General features: G+C 35.6%; 1 protein-coding gene across 1 annotated transcript in view; it reads left to right on the forward strand.

Moving 5' to 3' along the window:
* The window catches only part of fam20ca (FAM20C golgi associated secretory pathway kinase a), a gene marked incomplete at both ends in the record, with an annotated part of 47551 nt that extends 27424 nt beyond the window's left edge, over positions 1 to 20127 (forward strand). The window contains 7 exons of the mRNA XM_083897070.1: positions 13188 to 13280; positions 16167 to 16282; positions 17211 to 17391; positions 17488 to 17597; positions 18417 to 18498; positions 19095 to 19154; positions 19869 to 20127. Coding sequence (XP_083753196.1) covers positions 13188 to 13280; positions 16167 to 16282; positions 17211 to 17391; positions 17488 to 17597; positions 18417 to 18498; positions 19095 to 19154; positions 19869 to 20127 — 901 coding nt within the window. The remainder of the gene's footprint in view (positions 1 to 13187; positions 13281 to 16166; positions 16283 to 17210; positions 17392 to 17487; positions 17598 to 18416; positions 18499 to 19094; positions 19155 to 19868) is intronic.
* Positions 20128 to 20938: the final 811 nt, after the last annotated feature.

Below are 20938 nucleotides of genomic sequence, written 5' to 3' on the forward strand. Positions count from 1 at the left end.
AAAAAAAAATGTGGTCCAAAATTTGACAAAAACGTCATACTATACTGTCGTCCAATATCTGAATATCTGAATTTTTTTGGAACCTTTTTATAGCCAAAATTGTGACCAAAACGCCATACTATACTATGTCGTCAACCTCAATGTCATACTACACTATTACGTCCAAAATCTGACCATTTTTTAAAAAAAAAAAGTTTTGGTCCAAAATTTGACAAAAACGTCATACTATACTGTCGTCCAAAATCTGTAAACATTTTGGAAACATTTTTTTAGCCTAAAATGTGACAAAACGTCATACTATACTATGTCGTCCAAAATCTATTTTTTTTTTAAATTTTCTCTTAGCCCAAAATGTGTCCAAAACGTCATACTATACTATGTCGTCCAATATCTGAATATCTGAATTTTTTTGGAACATTTTTTTAGCCAAAATTGTGACCAAAACGCCATACTATACTATGTCGTCAACCTCAATGTCATACTACACTATTACGTCCAAAATCTGACCATTTTAAAAAAAAAAAAGTTTTGGTCCAAAATTTGACAAAAACGTCATACTATACTATGTCGTCCAAAATCTGGAAACATTTTGGAAACATTTTTTTAGCCTAAAATGTGACAAAACGTCATACTATACTATGTCGTCCAAAATCTATTTTTTTTTTAAATTTTCTCTTAGCCCAAAATGTGTCCAAAACGTCATACTATACTATGTCGTCGACCTCAATGTCATACTACACTATTCCGTCCAAAATCTGACCATTTATTTGAAAAAACTAATTTGGTCCAAAATTTGACAAAAACAACATACTATACTATGTCGTCCAAAATCGAAACAATTTTTAAAAAAAAATTTTTAGCCCTAAATGTGACAAAACGTCATACTATACTATGTTGTCGACCTCAATGTCATACTTCACTATTTCGTCCAAAATCTGACCATTTTTTTGAAAAAACTAATTTGGTCTAAAATTTGACAAAAACGACATACTATACTATGTTGTCCAAAATCGAAAAAAAAATTTAGCCCTAAATGTGACAGAACGTCATACTTTACTATGTCGTCGACCTCAATGTCATACTTCACTATATCGCTCACAATCTGACCATTTTTTTGAAAAAAAAATTTGGTCCAAAATTTGACAAAAACGTCATACTACACTATGTCGTCCAATATCTGAATTTTTTTTGGACATTTTTTTTTAGCCAAAATTGTGACCAAAACGCCATACTATACTATGTCGTCGACCTCAATGTCATACTACACTATTTCATCCAAAATCTGACAATTTTTTTGAAAAAACTAATTTGGTCCAAAATTTGACAAAAACGATATACTATACTATGTCGTCCAAAAATGAAAAAAAAATTTTTTATTTTTTTTTTAGCCCAAAATGTGTCTAAAACGTCATACTATACTATGTCGTTGACCTCAATGGCATAGTACACTATTTCATCCAAAATCTGACCATTTTTTTGAAAATTGTTTTTTTTAGCCCAAAATGTGTCCAAAACATCATATTATACTGTCGTCGACCTCAATGTCATACTACAGTATTTCGTCCAAAATCTGACAATTCTTTTGAAAAAGTACTTCGTCCAAAATTTGACAAAAACGTCATACTATACTATGTCATCCAAAATCGGTAAAAAAAATTCAAAACATTCTTTTTGCCAAAATTGTGACCAAAACGCCATACTAAACTATATTGTCGACCTCAATGTCATACTACACTATTTCGCTCAAAATCTGACAATTTTTTCGAAAAAAAGAATTTGGTCCAAAATTTGACAAAAACGTCATACTATAATATGTCGTCCAAAATCTTTTTTTTTTTTGAAATTTTCTTTTAGCCCAAAATGTGTCCAAAACGACATACTATACTGTCGTCCAAAATCGAAACAATTTAAAAAAAAAAATGTTTTGCCCTAAATGTGTCAGAACGTCATACTATACTATGTCGTCGACCTCAATGTAATACTACACTATTTCGTCCAAAATCTAACCATTTTTTTGAAAAAACAAATTTGGTCCAAAACTTGACAAAAACGACATACTATACTATGTCGTCCAAAATCGTAAATTTTTTTGATTTTTTTTTTTTTTTTGCCCAAAATGTGACAGAACGTCATACTATACTATGTCGTCGACCTCAATGTCATACTACACTATTTCATCCAAAATCTAACCATTTTTTTGAAAAAACAAATTTGGTCCAAAATTTGACAAAAATGTCATACTATACTATGTCGTCCAATATCTGAATTATTTTTGGACATTTTTTTTTTAGCCAAAATTGTGACCAAAACGCCATACTATACCATGTCGTCGACCTCAATGTCATACTACACTATTTCGTCCAAAATCTGACCATTTTTTTGAAAAAAATAATTTGGTCCAAAATTTGACAAAAACGACATACGATACTATGTCGTCCAAAATCGAAACAATTTTTTTTTTTTTTTTTTTTGCCCTAAATGTGACAGAACGTCATACTATAATATGTCGTCGACCTCAATGTCATACTTCACTATTTCGCTCAAAATCTGACCATTTTTTTGAAAAAAAAATTTGGTCCAAAATTTGACAAAAACGTCATACTATACTATGTCGTCCAATATCTGAATATCTGAATTTTTTTGGAACATTTTTTTAGCCAAAATTGTGACCAAAACGCCATACTATACTATGTCGTCAACCTCAATGTCATACTACACTATTACGTCCAAAATCTGACCATTTTAAAAAAAGAAAAAGTTTTGGTCCAAAATTTGACAAAAACGTCATACTATACTGTGTCGTCCAAAATCTGTAAACATTTTGGAAACATTTTTTTAGCCTAAAATGTGACAAAACGTCATACTATACTATGTCGTCCAAAATCTATTTTTTTTTTAAATTTTCTCTTAGCCCAAAATGTGTCCAAAACGTCATACTATACTATGTCGTCCAATATCTGAATATCTGAATTTTTTTGGAACATTTTTTTAGCCAAAATTGTGACCAAAACGCCATACTATACTATGTCGTCAACCTCAATGTCATACTACACTATTACGTCCAAAATCTGAACATTTAAAAAAAAAAAAAATTTTGGTCCAAAATTTGACAAAAACGTCATACTATACTGTCGTCCAAAATCTGTAAACATTTTGGAAACATTTTTTTAGCCTAAAATGTGACAAAACGTCATACTATACTATGTCGTCCAAAATCTATTTTTTTTTTTAATTTTCTCTTAGCCCAAAATGTGTCCAAAACGTCATACTATACTATGTCGTCCAATATCTGAATATCTGAATTTTTTTGGAACATTTTTTTAGCCAAAATTGTGACCAAAACGCCATACTATACTATGTCGTCAACCTCAATGTCATACTACACTATTACGTCCAAAATCTGAACATTTAAAAAAAAAAAAAAGTTTTGGTCCAAAATTTGACAAAAACGTCATACTATACTATGTCGTCCAAAATCTTTTTTTTTGTGAAATTTTCTCTTAGCCCAAAATGTGTCCAAAACGTCATACTATACTATGTCGTCGACCTCAATGTCATACTATACTATGTCTTCGACCGAAATTTCATAATATGCTATGTCCTCTGAAGGCCGACCCACACATTGGTGTAGTGGTCAAGACACTTGCCTTTCAAGTTATAGGTCGCGGGTTCAAATACTGGCTGTGTCAGGTCTCAGTGTGACACATGTTGTCTAAAATCTCGCTATATTTAAAAAAAAAAAAAAAAATTTGGTCCAAAATTTGACAAAAACATCATACTATACTATGTCATCCAAAATGGGTAAAAGAAATTCAAAACATTTTTTTAGCCCAAAATGTGACAGAACGTCATACTATACTATGTCGTCGACCTCAATGTCATACTACACTATTTCGTCCAAAATCTGACAATTTTTTTGAAAAAAAAAAAGATTTGGTCCAAAACTGGACAAAAACCACATACTATACTATGTCTTCCAAAATCGAAACAATTTTTGACATCTTTTTTTTTAGCCCAAAATGTGACAGAACGTGTCATACTACACTATTTCGTCCAAAATCTGACCATTTTTTTGAAAAAACTAATTTGGTCCAAAATTTGACAAAAACGACATACGATACTATGTCGTCCAAAATCGAAACAATTTTTTTTTTTTTTTTTTTTGCCCTAAATGTGACAGAACGTCATACTATAATATGTCGTCGACCTCAATGTCATACTTCACTATTTCGCTCAAAATCTGACCATTTTTTTGAAAAAAAAATTTGGTCCAAAATTTGACAAAAACGTCATACTATACTATGTCGTCCAATATCTGAATATCTGAATTTTTTTGGAACATTTTTTTAGCCAAAATTGTGACCAAAACGCCATACTATACTATGTCGTCAACCTCAATGTCATACTACACTATTACGTCCAAAATCTGACCATTTTAAAAAAAGAAAAAGTTTTGGTCCAAAATTTGACAAAAACGTCATACTATACTGTGTCGTCCAAAATCTGTAAACATTTTGGAAACATTTTTTTAGCCTAAAATGTGACAAAACGTCATACTATACTATGTCGTCCAAAATCTATTTTTTTTTGAAATTTTCTCTTAGCCCAAAATGTGTCCAAAACGTCATACTATACTATGTCGTCCAATATCTGAATATCTGAATTTTTTTGGAACATTTTTTTAGCCAAAATTGTGACCAAAACGCCATACTATACTATGTCGTCAACCTCAATGTCATACTACACTATTACGTCCAAAATCTGAACATTTTAAAAAAAAAAAAAGTTTTGGTCCAAAATTTGACAAAAACGTCATACTATACTATGTCGTCCAAAATCTTTTTTTTTGTGAAATTTTCTCTTAGCCCAAAATGTGTCCAAAACGTCATACTATACTATGTCGTCGACCTCAATGTCATACTATACTATGTCTTCGACCGAAATTTCATAATATGCTATGTCCTCTGAAGGCCGACCCACACATTGGTGTAGTGGTCAAGACACTTGCCTTTCAAGTTATAGGTCGCGGGTTCAAATACTGGCTGTGTCAGGTCTCAGTGTGACACATGTTGTCTAAAATCTCGCTATATTTAAAAAAAAAAAAAAAAATTTGGTCCAAAATTTGACAAAAACATCATACTATACTATGTCATCCAAAATGGGTAAAAGAAATTCAAAACATTTTTTTAGCCCAAAATGTGACAGAACGTCATACTATACTATGTCGTCGACCTCAATGTCATACTACACTATTTCGTCCAAAATCTGACAATTTTTTTGAAAAAAAAAAAGATTTGGTCCAAAACTGGACAAAAACCACATACTATACTATGTCTTCCAAAATCGAAACAATTTTTGACATCTTTTTTTTTAGCCCAAAATGTGACAGAACGTCATACTATACTATGTCGTCCAATATCTGAATATCTGAATTTTTTTGGAACATTTTTTTAGCCAAAATTGTGACCAAAACGCCATACTATACTATGTCATCGACCTCAATGTCATACTACACTATGTCTTCGACCGAAATTTCCTATTATGCTATGTCCTCTATGTCCGACCCACACGTTGTTGTAGTGGTTAAGACACTTGCCTTTCAAGCTATAGATCGCGGGTTCAAATGCTGGCTGTGTCTGGTCCAAAATTTGACAAAAACATCATACTATACTATGTCATCCAAAATCGGTAAAAAAAAATTCAAAACATTTTTTTAGCCCAAAATGTGACAGAACGTCATACTATACTATGTCGTCGACCTCAATGTCATACTACACTATTTCGTCCAAAATCTGACATTTTTTTTGAAAAAAAAAAGATTTGGTTCAAAACTTGACAAAAACGACATACTATACTATGTCGTCCAAAATCGAAAAAAAAATTTGAATTTCTTTTTTTTATCCCTAAATGTGACAGAACGTCATACTATACTATGTCGTCGACCTCAATGTCATACTACACTATTTCGTCCAAAATCAGACAAGTTTTTTTGAAAAAAAAATTTGGTCCAAAATTTGACAAAAACGTCATACTATACTATGTCGTCCAAAATCGTAAATTTTTTTTATTTTTTTTTTTATTTTAGCCCTAAATGTGACAGAACGTCATCCTATACTATGTCGTCGACCTCAATGTCATACTACACTATTTCGTCCAAAATCTTACCATTTTTTTGAAAAGACAAATTTAGTCCAAAATTTGACAAAAACGTCATACTATACTATGTCGTCCAATATCTGAATTTTTTGGGACATTCTTTTTAGCCAAAATGGTGACCTCAATGTCATACTACACTTTGTCTTCGGCTGAAATTTCATATTATGCTATGTCCTCTGAAGTCGACCCACACATTGGTGTAGTGGTTAAGACACTTGCCTTTCAAGCTATAGATCGCGGGTTCAAATCCTGGCTGTGTCAGGTCTCAGTGTGGCACATGTTGTCTAAAATCTCGCTGTATTTAAAAAAAAAAGTTTGGTCCAAAATTTGACAAAAACATCATACTATACTATGTCATCCAAAATGGGTAAAAAAAATTAAAAACATTCTATTTGCCAAAAATGTGACAAAACGTCATACAATACTATGTCGTCGACCTCAATGTCATACTACACTATTTAGTCCAAAATCTGACCATTTTTTGAAAAAAAAATGTTGGTCCAAAATTTGACAAAAACGGCATACTATACTATGTCGTCCAAAATTGTACATTTTTTGAATTTTTTTTTTTTAGCCCAAGATGTGACAGAACGTCATACTATACTATGTCGTCGACCTCAATGTCATACTACACTATTTCGTCCAAAATCGAAAAAAAAATTTGAAAAAAAAAAAGATTTGGTCCAAAATTTGACAAAAACGACATACTATACTCTGTCGTCCAAAATCGTAAAATTGTTTGATTTTTTTTTTTTTTTAGCCCAAAATGTGACACAACGTCATACTATACTATGTCGTCGACCTCAATGTCATACTACACTATTTCATCCAAAATCGGACAATTTTTTTGAAAAAAAAAAGATTTGGTCCAAAACTTGACAAAAACGACATACTTTTCTCTGTCGTCCAAAATCGTAAAAAATTTTGATTTTTTTTTTTTTTTTTAGCCCAAAATGTGACAGAACGTCATACTATACTATGTCGTCGACCTCAATGTCATACTACACTATTTCATTCAAAATCTGACAATTTTTTTGAAAAAACTAATTTGGTCCAAAATTTGACAAAAACGACATACTATACTATGTCGTCCAAAATCGAAACAATTTTTTAAATTATTTTTTTAGCCCAAAATGTGACAGAACGTCATACTATACTATGTCATCGACCTCAATGTCATACTACACTATTTCGTCCAAAATCTGACCATTTTTTTGAAAAAACTAATTTGGTCCAAAATGTGACAAAAACCACATACTAAACTATGTCGTCCAAAATCGAAACAATTTTTTTAATTATTTTTTTAGCCCAAAATGTGACAGAACGTCATACTATACTATGTCGTCGACCTCAATGTCATACTACACTATTTCGTCCAAAATCTGACCATTTTTTTGAAAAAACGAATTTGGTCCAAAATTTGACAAAAAACACATACTATACTATGTCGTCCAAAATCGAAAAAAAAAATTTAATTTCTTTTTTTTATCCCTAAATGTGACAGAACGTCATACTATACTATGTCGTCGACCTCAATGTCATACTACACTATTTCGTCCAAAATCGGACAAGTTTTTTTGAAAAAAAAATGTGGTCCAAAATTTGACAAAAACGTCATACTATATGATGTCGTCCAAAATCGTAAATTTTTTTATTTATTTTTTTATTTTAGCCCTAAATGTGACAGAACGTCATCCTATACTATGTCGTCGACCTCAATGTCATACTACACTATTTCGTCCAAAATCTTACCATTTCTTTGAAAAAACAAATTTGGTCCAAAATTTAACAAAAACGTCATACTATACTATGTCGTCCAATATCTGAATTTTTTGGGACATTTTTTTTAGCCAAAATGGTGACCTCAATGTCATACTACACTTTGTCTTCGGCTGAAATTTCATATTATGCTATGTCCTCCGTAGTCGATCCATACATTGGTGTAGTGGTTAAGACACTTGCCTTTCAAGCTATAGATCGCGGGTTCAAATCCTGGCTGTGTCAGGTCTCAGTGCGGCACATGTTGTCTAAAATCTCGCTGTATTTTAAAAAAAAAATGTTTGGTCCAAAATTTGACAAAAACATCATACTATACTATGTCATCCAAAATGGGTAAAAAAAATTAAAAACATTCTATTTGCCAAAAATGTGACAAAAAGTCATACTATACTATGTCATCGACCTCAATGTCATACTACACTATTTAGTCCAAAATTTGACCATTTTTTGAAAAAAAAATGTTGGTCCATAATTTGACAAAAACGGCATACTATACTATGTCGTCCAAAATTGTAAATTTTTTGAATTTTTTTTTTTTAGCCCAAGATGTGACAGAACGTCATACTATACTATGTCGTCGACCTCAATGTCATACTACACTATTTCATCCAAAATCTGACAATTTTTTTGAAAGAAGTAATTTGGTCCAAATTTTGACAAAAACGACATACTTTACTATGTCGTCCAAAATCGAAACAATTTTTTAAATTATTTTTTTAGCCCAAAATGTGACAGAACGTCATACTATACTATGTCGTCGACCTCAATGTCATACTACACTATTGCGCCCAAAATCTGACAATTTTTTCGAAAGAAAAATTTGGTCCAAAATTTGACAAAAACTTCATACTATACTATGTCGTCCAAAATCGGAAAAAAAAATTGAATCTTCTTTTTAGCCCAAAATGTGTCCAAAACGTCATACTATACTATGTCCTCAACCTCAATGGCATACTACACTATTTCATCCAAAATCTGACCATTTTTTTGAAAACAAAATGTTGGTCAAAAATTTGACAAAAAACGTCATACTATACTATGTCGTCCAAAATCTGATAATTTTTTTGAAAATTGTTTTTTTTAGCCCAAAGTGTGTCCAAAACATCATATTATACTATGTCGTCGACCTCAATGTCATACTACAGTATTACGTCCAAAATCTGACCATTTTTTTGAAAAAGTATTTGGTCCAAAATTGGACAAAAACGTCATACTATACTATGTCATCCAAAATCTGAAATTTTTTTGAAATTTTCTTTAAGCCCAAAATGTGTCCAAAACGTCATACTATACTATGTCGTCGACCTCAATGTCATTCTACACTATTTCGTCCAAAATCGGACAATTTTCAAGACATATTTTTGTCCAAAATTTGCCAAAAATGTAATCGGTTATTATGTCGTCCAAAGTCAACCAAAATTGTCATAGTGTAGTACAGCTTTTCAACATGACACCAAAAATGTATTAATATAAAGACACAATAACCTGGGAAATAGTTTTTGAATATTATGTGGAGCACACATTTTTTATAGGTGTCATGAAGGATCTCGTAGTTCCAAATCAAATAATTTATATTTGTTTATTTAAATACTAAGCTTCCCAGCAGATATTATTTAGTATTCTAAATAACTAGGGGGTACTACGGCCCTCACTCGTAGTACTGTAGAGATCGTATTTTTATGATGATATCATACAGCCATTTACCCATGAGTGTGAATACATCACACTAATCACCTGCACTTCTCCAAACCCCTTATACACAAAAAACCTAGAAGCATCTAACAGCAGACAGTACTGTATGTGATTCTTTTTTTGAAAAGAAAAACTAATCAATATCAAGAGGGAGAGAAGTTTGTATCACATTAGTCGTCTTTGTTGGGGGAAAGTGGCGTGGAACAAAACAAGAGGGTCAAAGTGGACAAAAACAGAGGAAATGAGAAACTGCTGGATAGCGTTTTATGCGGTGAAGCTGATAAGAGGTGCTTTTATGTGGCTGCATAGTAGCAGAACTGGTGAATCAAAGCAGGTCAAAATCTCCTTTTATCCTTTTCTTTCCCCGTGAGAAACCTGCATGCAAATGTTTTCTCCTTGTTATATTCATAGCCCGCTTTGACCATGTTGATGCTGTCTAGGAGACTTGTAACTCAGGACACGAGGGCGTACTTGACGACACGCTGTCTTGTTTTGCTACATCTGTTTACATTGTTAATGGGATTGGCTGTGGCTTGTCACAGCTGACGGTCGGTGCTACGTTAACTCTGCATTTTCATTTTTATTTATTGTTATTATTAGCCAAAGGTTGCAACATGGAGTCTGGGACCCTGTGAAAGCTCTTATACATTTATTATTATACATTATTGTATCACCATCTCTACCATCCATCCAATATCACATAAAGGTTATCCATTTATGTTTTTAAGGTAACACATTGACAAAAGGTAATTATCACACATTATAAACTTGCAAAAGCCGATCAGATGTCAAATGTTGATTTGTCATTTCTTCATCTGAAAATGATCGTCATAAATCATTCTTTAGCACACACACACACACCATTTGGACAGCCTAAACAAAGCATTATCCGTAACATAACCACAGTTTAAACCCTGCCCCTTAAATGAATCAGTTCCTCAGAGATTTGCCCATTAGGACCAGGTTTTGGTCTCCATGAAGTCAGAACTGGTCCTAATGAGGTGACAAATACAAGTACAGTAAGTGTTATATACTGTAAGGCTTTTACTCAAGTAATATTGTATACTTGACTTCAACCAAAGTCATTTTCTGGTTATATACTTAACAAGATGCATAGTTCTAACAATTAAATGGCATGTTTTTTTCTATACTCTCATAGTAACATAACATAATAACAGCCTATGAGGCACTAAGTGGGATAAATCCATGCTATATCAATGTATTAAAGGTGCAATATGCAACATTCTGCCTCTCAAGATAGCAGGAAACAAATATTAGCCATGTACATTTATAGCATTGGTTCTCAAAGTGCCGCCCGCGAGCCAATGGCGGCCCGCAGAAACATTTCTGGCGGCCCGCAATGAATTACAGTTGATAGTTTTAATCCAGGAGCTACTCAGCTTGTTAAATTTTTATTGGACATTACTGGACACAGATCAATAAGTGTAAACTGTAGAATTTCTCATCTGGTCATTACAAATATTATTATTTATTAAAATAAATAAATAATTATTAACGGGATTTATTTCAGTTTTTTTTTCCTTTGGCAGCCCTCAGTCCAATGTTGGGTTCCTAAATTGGCCCTCAGGTATCAAAACTTTGAGAACCCCTGATTTATAGTATTTTGAGAAGACAGTGATGCCACACTCCATATATATATGTGTTTATTAGTGCTGGGCGCGTTTACGGCATCAACGTTAGTGCATGACGCGTTGTTGTTGACATGTTTACGTGACTCCGGATTGTTAAAATGAGTCTCTAAAGTAACGCTAAACTTTAAAAACAGAGGCACACACATGCAGTACACAGTACACAGACCCCATCAGTAACAGGTTGAAATGCACATGATAATTCACAGACATTAGCTGTCACACCCTTTGACATACTGTATGCACTCAGCTGCCATTGGTACCATACACTATGTTTGTTTGTTTGCTTGTTTTATTATTAGTTTTCCACTGTGGAAAACATGTTATGTAAACCTGACTGACAGGAATTCCAGGCTTGGGTTGCCATGGCCACCAAGACATAAAATTCTAGAATTTTGAATGTAGGTAGTATGTTATGAGAAAAGCTGTAAATCACACACACACACACAATACATAATCACGAATTAGCCTTAGTTCTGTTCACACACAGATCTTAATAATAAATAATAAAGTCCCTTTATCTGAAGGAGAGTGAAAGAGAGTGTGTGTGTGATTACATGAAGTGATGAAGCTGAACAGTATGCCTATGTGGACTCAGTTTCGCTGACTTGGCAGATTTTATGCTTTTTTTTATGAGCTTAGACCTGCACAGTGTATTAGAGAAAGATGGTAGAGGAGGAGGAGGAGGAGGAGACACACATCACAACAGCTGCAGCCCAGACTCTGCACACACACTCGTTTTTTCTTTTCTTTCCATCGCTCTCTCACACAGACACACAAACGTACAATCACACAGCCAGATTGAGGTTAATGACACATGATGGTGACAGAGAGAGGTCAGCGCAGAACAAACCCAGCGAGAAAAAAACACAGCACAATTACAACGTTCATGTCGTCTTTTGAATTGAAACTAATGACAGCAAATAAAAAAAAAGAAAGAAAGAAAAAAAAAAAGAAGCAGTGCGCTTGCTGAATAAAGATGAAACAGTATATGGTTTGTTTTCTCCAGCTTCAGTGGTGATGCTTAGTTTGAAATGACAGGAATAATCAGGCATTATTCAACTTCGAGCTAAGAAAGAAAGGAAACAGTAGCCAGTGATTGAGTGGTGTAATGGCAGCTACTGATCCAGCATATAGAATTAAAGAAGAGACACGGAGAAGGCGCACAAGAGATCTGTCATCTATGTGTAATATACAGTAGATTTTCGCCCCTTACTGACAGGCTCCTTTGTCTCTGTCTGGCCTTTAGTCCTCTGTGTGTGTACCTGGTATTCGTTATGTTGTGGGGACCTATATCTGTTTACACAGTCACATTATGGGAATTTGTGTTCCTTATGGGGACAAAAATCAAGTCCACATACCGTAGATTACTACATTTTATACATGAAGAAATTTTTTTTAAGTTAGGATGAGGGTTAGGGTTAGATTTAGGCCCGTTCTTGTTATGATTAAGGTTAGCGTAAGTCTCCAGGAAATGAATGAAAGTCAACGCAATGTCCTCTGAAGTCATGGAGTCCTGTGTGTGTGTGTGTGTGTGTGTAGGATGTGAGCAGAAATCTCCTCCAGCTTCCCCTCAGCAGCCTTGTCCACTCAGGCTTTGGACTCGTGCGTCAGCTTGTGTTCCAGAAAGAAGCGTTGAGATGAGTTTCACGCTTCAGGAAACAGCGTTTGATGACGGCTGAGGAGATTTGCAAAGACAGAAGCAGTAATGCCTCAAATAGAAAAAAAAAAAAAAAGAAAACATGAAATTAAAGCACATATGAATTATTTTTTTCAACTGTTTTTAACTATTTTCATTCCAGGATGACTCCTTTTTACAATTATATAGTGTAAAATCTACGATACATGGGTGGCTTTGATGAGTAAAATGTCCTACTGCTATATTCAATGTTTTTTTTCTCTGTCTTTCAGGCAAACTCGAGAGCAGCAAACCCCGCCAGACTTCTTCTACTTCTCTGACTTTGAGAGGCACAACGCTGAGATTGCTGCTTTTCACTTGGACAGGTGAGTTTTCACCAACGTTTTAAACATTAAACACGCCTAACACACACACACACACACACACACATACAAAAAACAACCCAGCTGAGGTTTTTTGGTGACTCATGTTTTACGTCTGAGTGCATTTTCATTCTCCACATTCCTTTCCAGGAAAAATGATGAATCACAAGTGACATGTTCATTCACACAGACAGCAACATTTTTACTAGGGCTGCTTGATATGTTTTTGCCACAATTCAATTGTGTTCAAACCAATCCAACTTTATTTATAAAGCATAGTAAAAAAAACAAAACAACAGCAGTCGACCAAAGTGCTGTACAGTAATATTAGAAAATGAAATAAAATAGAATAAAAATAACTAAAGAGATGTAAAAACATACATACATGTGATTCTAATGTATACATGTTTGTGATTTAACAGGTACTGTAGGTCAGTAGTATCAATAACTGTGATTTTCATTTCCACTTTGAATTGAAAATGAATAATAACAATTCTGAGACAACAAACCACAAGTCATATATCCAGATATCCAGTATCAGCCAGGCTAACATTTAAGGTGAATGGGACCTAATGTGAATGGTACAAATTAAATACAAAATTCACGTATCTTTACTTTGTTATTTATGTTTCTTGCGACATTTACTCCACTACGTTTCTTCTAACTATCTTTGTTACTCGTTACTACCAAATAAAATCAGAAGAAGAAGAAGACTTGGTAATGGTCTGTGTTTATATAGCTTCTCTAGTTTTGATGAGCTGTTTTACACTATATTTTTGTCATTCACCCTTTCAAACGCTTCAACATAGAGTAAAGTGTCTTGCTCAAGGACGCATAGATGAGCAGATTCATGAATTGAACCCACAACCTTCCACTGAGCTACCATGGCTCAATCCTAACTCCTTACTATTTTTACTTCTAAAACTTAAGTGCATTTTATATCAGGAAATGACTTTTGGTACTTAAGTACAGTAAATGTGATAAACTTTAAGACTTTTACTTAAGTAATATTATAAAAAAGTGACGTCAACTTCTACCAATGTCATTTTCTGATAAGGTACTTTTACTCAAGAATCCCTTTAATGTACTTTATACAAGAATAATTATTAGTAGTAGTAGCAGTAGTAGTAATAGTAGAATTAGCAGAAAAGATGAGTAGCATGAGGTTATCTATGAGGTCAACTAAATCTAGCGGATTTAGTATGGACAGGGTATATTTATTGAGTCCTTCACCTGTATACTATCCTTTAGTCCTCGAATAGCTGTGTGAACTCCTCATGACTCAGGGATGTGCAATGGGCAAAATCAGGGAAACATTTGAATGTACTCTCAATACACACACACACACACTAACACACACACACACACAGGTGCTCCTTTGTCACCAGGGCCTGACATGACAGTGCACTTTTCAGCTCCTGAATGCCGTCCTCTGTCGGCTTAAGTTTCCCCCAACTCTGTCCAACCCAGCCAGTAAGTCTGTGTTCCTGCCTGCTCCCAGGAGGCTTAGCTTGTCTCAAACGGGCCAGGGTCATTTGAACAGAAAACAAAAGGGTGAGAGAGTCTAAACAGAGGCTGAATAGATATCATGTTCTAACATGGGAGCATGAGGACAGAATGAGAGCGAGACAGACAGAGAGACAGGGACAGAGAACACACAGTTGAGAGCAGTAATAGTAGCTTTACAAGCCATCAGACTGTTAATCTCACAAAAGGTTTATCCCCCCCCCCCCCAACACTCACCGAACATCGTCAAGTCTGAAACGTGCAATACAATATGTGATCTCTGTACCAGACTGTACTATGCTCCCTGCTGCCAGACACTATACTGTGAAGGATACGTGTATACTACCTTTTAACCCTTTATCACCTGAGCCTCAACATGTCCTTCTGGACTTTCTTGCTTATTTTAATCATCATAAAAGTGCTAACTGTGATAACTTTCAATATCTGGAAGTTATTTACAGTTTGCTGCACGTCAAAATAGTGTATTAACAATTTGAAATGAAGTCATTTTGAAAAAACAGTGTAGTACATGCACTCTTAGAAATAGTGCTAAGTAGAACTATATAAGGCTCTTTGGCCTCTTTGTCTTCATAGAAGAACCCTTTTTGCCCTTGTAGAAGGACCCTTTTGGAGGGTTCCACCAAGAACCCTTTTAAACCCCTTTATTCAGGAAAGGGGTTTTAAAGGGTTCTCTGGATCAAAGTGGTTCTTATTGGAACCATTAGTGTTACCAAGAATCCTTGAAAACCATTTGCTTCTGAAAAACCCTTTCTTTGGGAAAGGGTTTTTCAGAAGCAAATGGTTCCAGGTAGAACCTCAGCCCTTGTAGAAGGCCCCTTTCGGAACCCTTATTTCTAAGAGTGTGTACATACCAGATTTTGCTGTTAAATTTGATGTTAAATTTTAAATTTGAACAGTAAAAACATATGTTTTATCTCTTTTACTCTCTATTACAATATCAGAATGCAAGCAGAGTTCATTTCAGTAAATTCAGTGACTGCTGGTGCAACAGACACTCACACGTCCTTGTCTTTGCTTATAAGCAGATGGCGAATGTTGAATAATGCTGCTTTTTGATGCCAATCACACAAGATGGTGAATTATGAAGACCATTCAGGTCAATTTTGATGGAAAATCACTCAGTGTACTGACTAAGACACTAATGGACACATGAATGCAGATAATGAACATTAATGCAGATGACAATGAGCTGGAAAAAGAAGATGCATTGCATCTGTTCACAAAAAAAGTAAACACTGTGCAAGTTGGAATAATGTCAAGTTAGTTCATTAAAAAACAACAGCATTATTTCCCCTTGAAAAGGTCTGATGTTTTAAATACTATATAACATTTTCTTCTGTCTGCCTCTGTCTCTTTCTCCAGGATCCTTGATTTCAAAAGAGTGCCCCCGGTGGCAGGTCGGCTCGTCAACATGACAAGAGAGATCAGAGATGTGACGCGTGATAAGAAGCTGTGGAGGACCTTCTTCATTTCACCAGGTAGGCACAGTGTCAGTGTCACTGGTTTCAAAAACACAGAACAACCATGTGTGGTAATAAATAAAGCCAAAACTCACCACAGGGTGGCACTGTAAGTCAGGTTATTTTATATCCATGCATTTTCTGTACTGCTTAACCTTTTGAGGGTCACACAGGGAACTGCATGGAGACATATAGGAGAAAGACAAAGAATAAAGTACCTGGACAAATCACCAGGCTTTCACAAGGTGTGAATTTATTTATAGATATTAAACATTATAATAGTTATAAAAGTTAAAAAGCATGTACTGCACAAATAAATAAGGTAATTTGTTCAGAAAGTTGTCAACTGTGGAGGGTTTTCATTTGTTTGATAAAACAATTGAAAGAAACATGATGTAAAAAGGTATCGTAAAGGACCAGAAAATGACTTTGGTAGAAGTTGAAGTCACTTTTAATAATATCACTTAAGTAATTGTCTTAAAGTATAGTTGCCTTCCAATTGGAAGGTTGTGGGTTTATTTTCTGGCTTTGCTAAACTATATGTCCCCTTGAGCAAGACAAAAGAAACAAAGTACAGATGTGTGATTTCTAAAATTAAAGTATTTGTACTTCTATAAATTACAACACTGGTAAAATTCAAATGCTTCTTGTAGCCACACTGACCTGCATTCACATCGTCTCAGTAGGAAGATAATGTGGATAAAAGAATGCTAAGTTCTCTTTGACTTTACTGAATCAGCACTTTCTATCCTGCCAGTTTTACAACTTGATACTGCGATTAGAAAACCATCATGCTGGTTTGTTGTTGCCTCCTCTGTTTCTTAATATTTACTTCCTCACTGGCAGCATGTAGCACTGTGTTAATCCCCTTGTTGTTCTTCCTGCTTGACTTCATCTCTAAACCAGGCTTTTCTTCCTTTCTTTCTTTCATTCTTTCTTTCCTCAGCCAACAACATCTGCTTCTACGGTGAATGTTCGTACTACTGCTCCACCGAGCATGCTCTGTGCGGGAAACCAGACCAGATTGAAGGTTCGCTCGCAGCCTTCCTGCCAGACCTGAACCTGGCCAAACGCAAGACCTGGAGAAACCCCTGGAGACGCTCCTACCACAAACGCAAGAAAGCAGAGTAAGAAAACAGAAGGCACATGTGAACGACGTTCAAGAGTAAACCTCAAGTCTTCATGACATTCAAATTGGATTTTCTTTTTCTGTGTATTCCCAGGTGGGAGGTGGACCCAGATTACTGTGACGAAGTGAAGCAGACGCCCCCGTATGACCGTGGCAATCGCCTGCTGGACATCATGGACATGACCATCTTTGACTTCTTAATGGGTAATCAGAGAGTAACTAGGGTGTGACATATAACTGATATAGTAAAAAAATAAATTGTATTTATAGTTGTATAAATATGTCCATCCATCCATAATCTACCACTTTATCCTCCACATGAGGATCGCATTCGGAGCGCTGTGCCAATCTCAGCTGACATAGGGGCGAAAGACAGGGTACATGCTGGACAGATCAGCAGTCCATCACAGGGACACACATAGGGACAAACAACCATTCACTCTCATACTCACCATCAATTTAAAGTTGATCAAATTTATCTAATCCCCATATTGTTTGTTTTTGAACTGTGGGACTAAACCGGAGAAAGCCAACACACACATGGGGAGACAAGCAAACTCCATGCAGAAAGACCCTTGTTCCAACGAATATAACAATACAAGACACACAAATATGATAATATGAGATGGTATACGTGTACAATTACATGACATTTATTGTGATTTTTGTGATAGTAATAGTACCTTCATTCAGTCGATCTATCCATTGTGAATTGCATGCACACTGCTTGCTTGAGGGTCTGTGTGTTAGCAAAAAGCTAATCATTGTGGTAATAGCATTGCTTTACTCATTTATCTCATGTTTTACCTTGTTACTGGTGCACAAGACAAAAACATCCAAACACAACTGGCAATTGCTCTGTGTTTTTGCCCAGACGACCGATTGTTTAACACCGTCATAGCCACACGAAGCTTTTGAGACACCTTTGTCATTGTGATATTGCGAACTTGTCACTACACTGTTACATATCCACCCAACACACCAAATCATATTTCTCTACCGTTGTCCTCTCTCCCTGTGCAGGCAATATGGATCGTCATCATTACGAAACTTTTGAGAAGTTTGGAAACGACACTTTCATCATTCACCTTGACAACGGAAGAGGGTAAAGACATTCATCAGCTCGTGAAGTGTTTGTCTCGGGAGGCAGTAAACGTTTGAGCCACTGTGATGAACACGGCAACTGACATCTCGCTGCGACTCAGACATTAATTAGAGATGAAATTAATCAATGGAAATCAATCTTCTCTCTTTCAAGCTTTCTCAAACTATAGAACTTATGAAGCGACTGTTTGAGTAGTCATTTCAAAAGCAAAGTCCAGCATAGAATACTCTTTATGATAAATAAGATAATCTACTGGACTGCCATATCTTTGTTGTTTGTGATATGGATTGACAGTGATTTATGGAGGTCTGATTCTGGTCCCCAGTTCCAAACTTGGATAAGAAAACTAATGAACATTTTACATCTGGAGAGATTAAGATGTTAACTGTCGAGCTACCGGGGGAAGCTTTTTGCAACATGGAAATTCTAAATTCTAATATGTTCTATTATTGTGTAGCCCATGATTAGAGAACATCATTTCTGACCTATATAGATTTGTTTTTCTTTCCTTCTTTTAGCTTTTTACTCATTCCCCCGTCTTTTTGATGTCTTGTCTGTTTGGCATTTTTATAAACAAATGGTTTCCTTCCTCTTAGGTTTGGAAAACACTCCCATGACGAAATATCCATCCTGGTGCCGCTCAGCCAGTGCTGCAGGTCAGACTAAATCTAACTTCTCTGTGTGTAAATGTGTAATTATGCGAAACTTTTTCAAAACCTTTGCAAATAAAAAATAAGAACACTGAGGTCATGTGAAACTGACAATTAAGGTGTCTTTTTTTTTTTTTTCATTCCTTCTCCTCAATCTTCTTGTTTTGAAACTAAAGAACGGAACTCGTAGACAACTGTGCCATTGCCAGTTTCAAGCTGTCACAGCTGACTGTGCACTATAAATCCAGTCCGAGCAATGTATCGCAGAACTTAACGGACCAAATATATACGACGGGAATTTCCCCATTGTGGGACAATAAAGGTATATCATATCGTATGGCGTCAGGTGGTTTCCGCAAGTATGTAAACAGTAGGAGCGGGCATTATTCGATATCTTCAGCTTTGTGATAATCTTCCCCTCATCATACTCTAAAGAATGCTTACTCATCTCAGTAATTGGGAGTAAAAAAAAAAAAAGGATATTAAAGCTAGTTATCGTTGGATTCTGATGTGAAATAATCACTGCACAAGCATTGATACCTTTTCCATCACTCTGTGTTTTCTGGCGGAGATCTAACTCTGCCGTCTCTAAGGATCGTTGGTGTTCTGCTAAAGTGTTGCCTGGTATTTATATCTACGGGTTTGTTTGACTCCCAACCACAATGGACAATGGAAACAAAAGAAACAAAAACCATATCAAATGTTCTGTTAACCTTTCAGGGTGAGGAAGTCCACATACCTGCGTCTCCAGCTGCTGGCCAAAGAGGAATACCAGCTGAGCTCCCTGATGGAAGAGTCCCTGCTGCGTGACCGTCTGTCTCCCGTTCTCATCCAGCCACACCTGCAGGCCATGGACCGCAGGCTCCGGCTGGTGCTGCAGGTCCTCGCGGGCTGTGTGGAGAAAGAAGGCTCCGTTAATGTCGTGGAGGAGGATATAGTTGGTGACACATCCACCCACAGGAGCCGAGGGCATAGGTAGTGAGGGGCATTGCTTACGGGCGATGGGGGACCACCAGTGACTCATGGACAATGGACCACGTCTGTGGCTGTCGGGCCAACGGGATCGGACCAAACGTCCCGCTTCTGCTATCAAGCTGAATTCAGTGAATTCCAAGACTTGCCAAAATTGCCTCTATTGGAATCTGCTGTATAATTGTGGTGTTTATAGAAGAACCTGTCCACAGTTGCAGTGAACGGCTGCACTCACATGGAAAGGAGACTTTGTATTTGTCAGCTGCAGATGTATTTTTGTTTTACCAGATGTTGTCTAAGACATAAAGGAACCACTGCTGTGTCCTATTTGTTTTGAATACGGGGGTATCAGCTTGTTTTCGTGCGTTTTATTATGTTATTGCATAACCAAATGAGAGCAAACACTGACTGGGCATCTTATGACCAGACAATAAGCTTTATCTTTTATTACGATGTATAAACGGGAATATGTAGAGATTTGGAGATAGTATTGTTTGTTTTGTAAAAACATAGTGTTCACCCCCTGCAGTCAAATTTATCAGCCTGAGAAGTGAAGCCTGGTACAGACAAAGACGGGTTTTATGTTTATATTTCTAGACACAAACTCTGTGGAAAAACAAGTTCAAGTTTCAGATTTCTCACTGTAATTTTGACGTTTTGCCTCGTTCATCTTTTGCATCGCTTTTTGTTTCCTTAACTCCACTGTACAACAGTACAACACACAAAAAAAATTATTACATGAACCAAAAAAAGACTCTCGCTGTCAAGAATGAAGCTCACACTGATGTGTTGGTCAGTTTGTGTTAAATGTCAGTTTT

This window comes from Microchirus variegatus, assembly GCF_963457635.1.
Source record: "Microchirus variegatus genome assembly, chromosome: 10".
NCBI lineage: Eukaryota > Metazoa > Chordata > Actinopteri > Pleuronectiformes > Soleidae > Microchirus > Microchirus variegatus.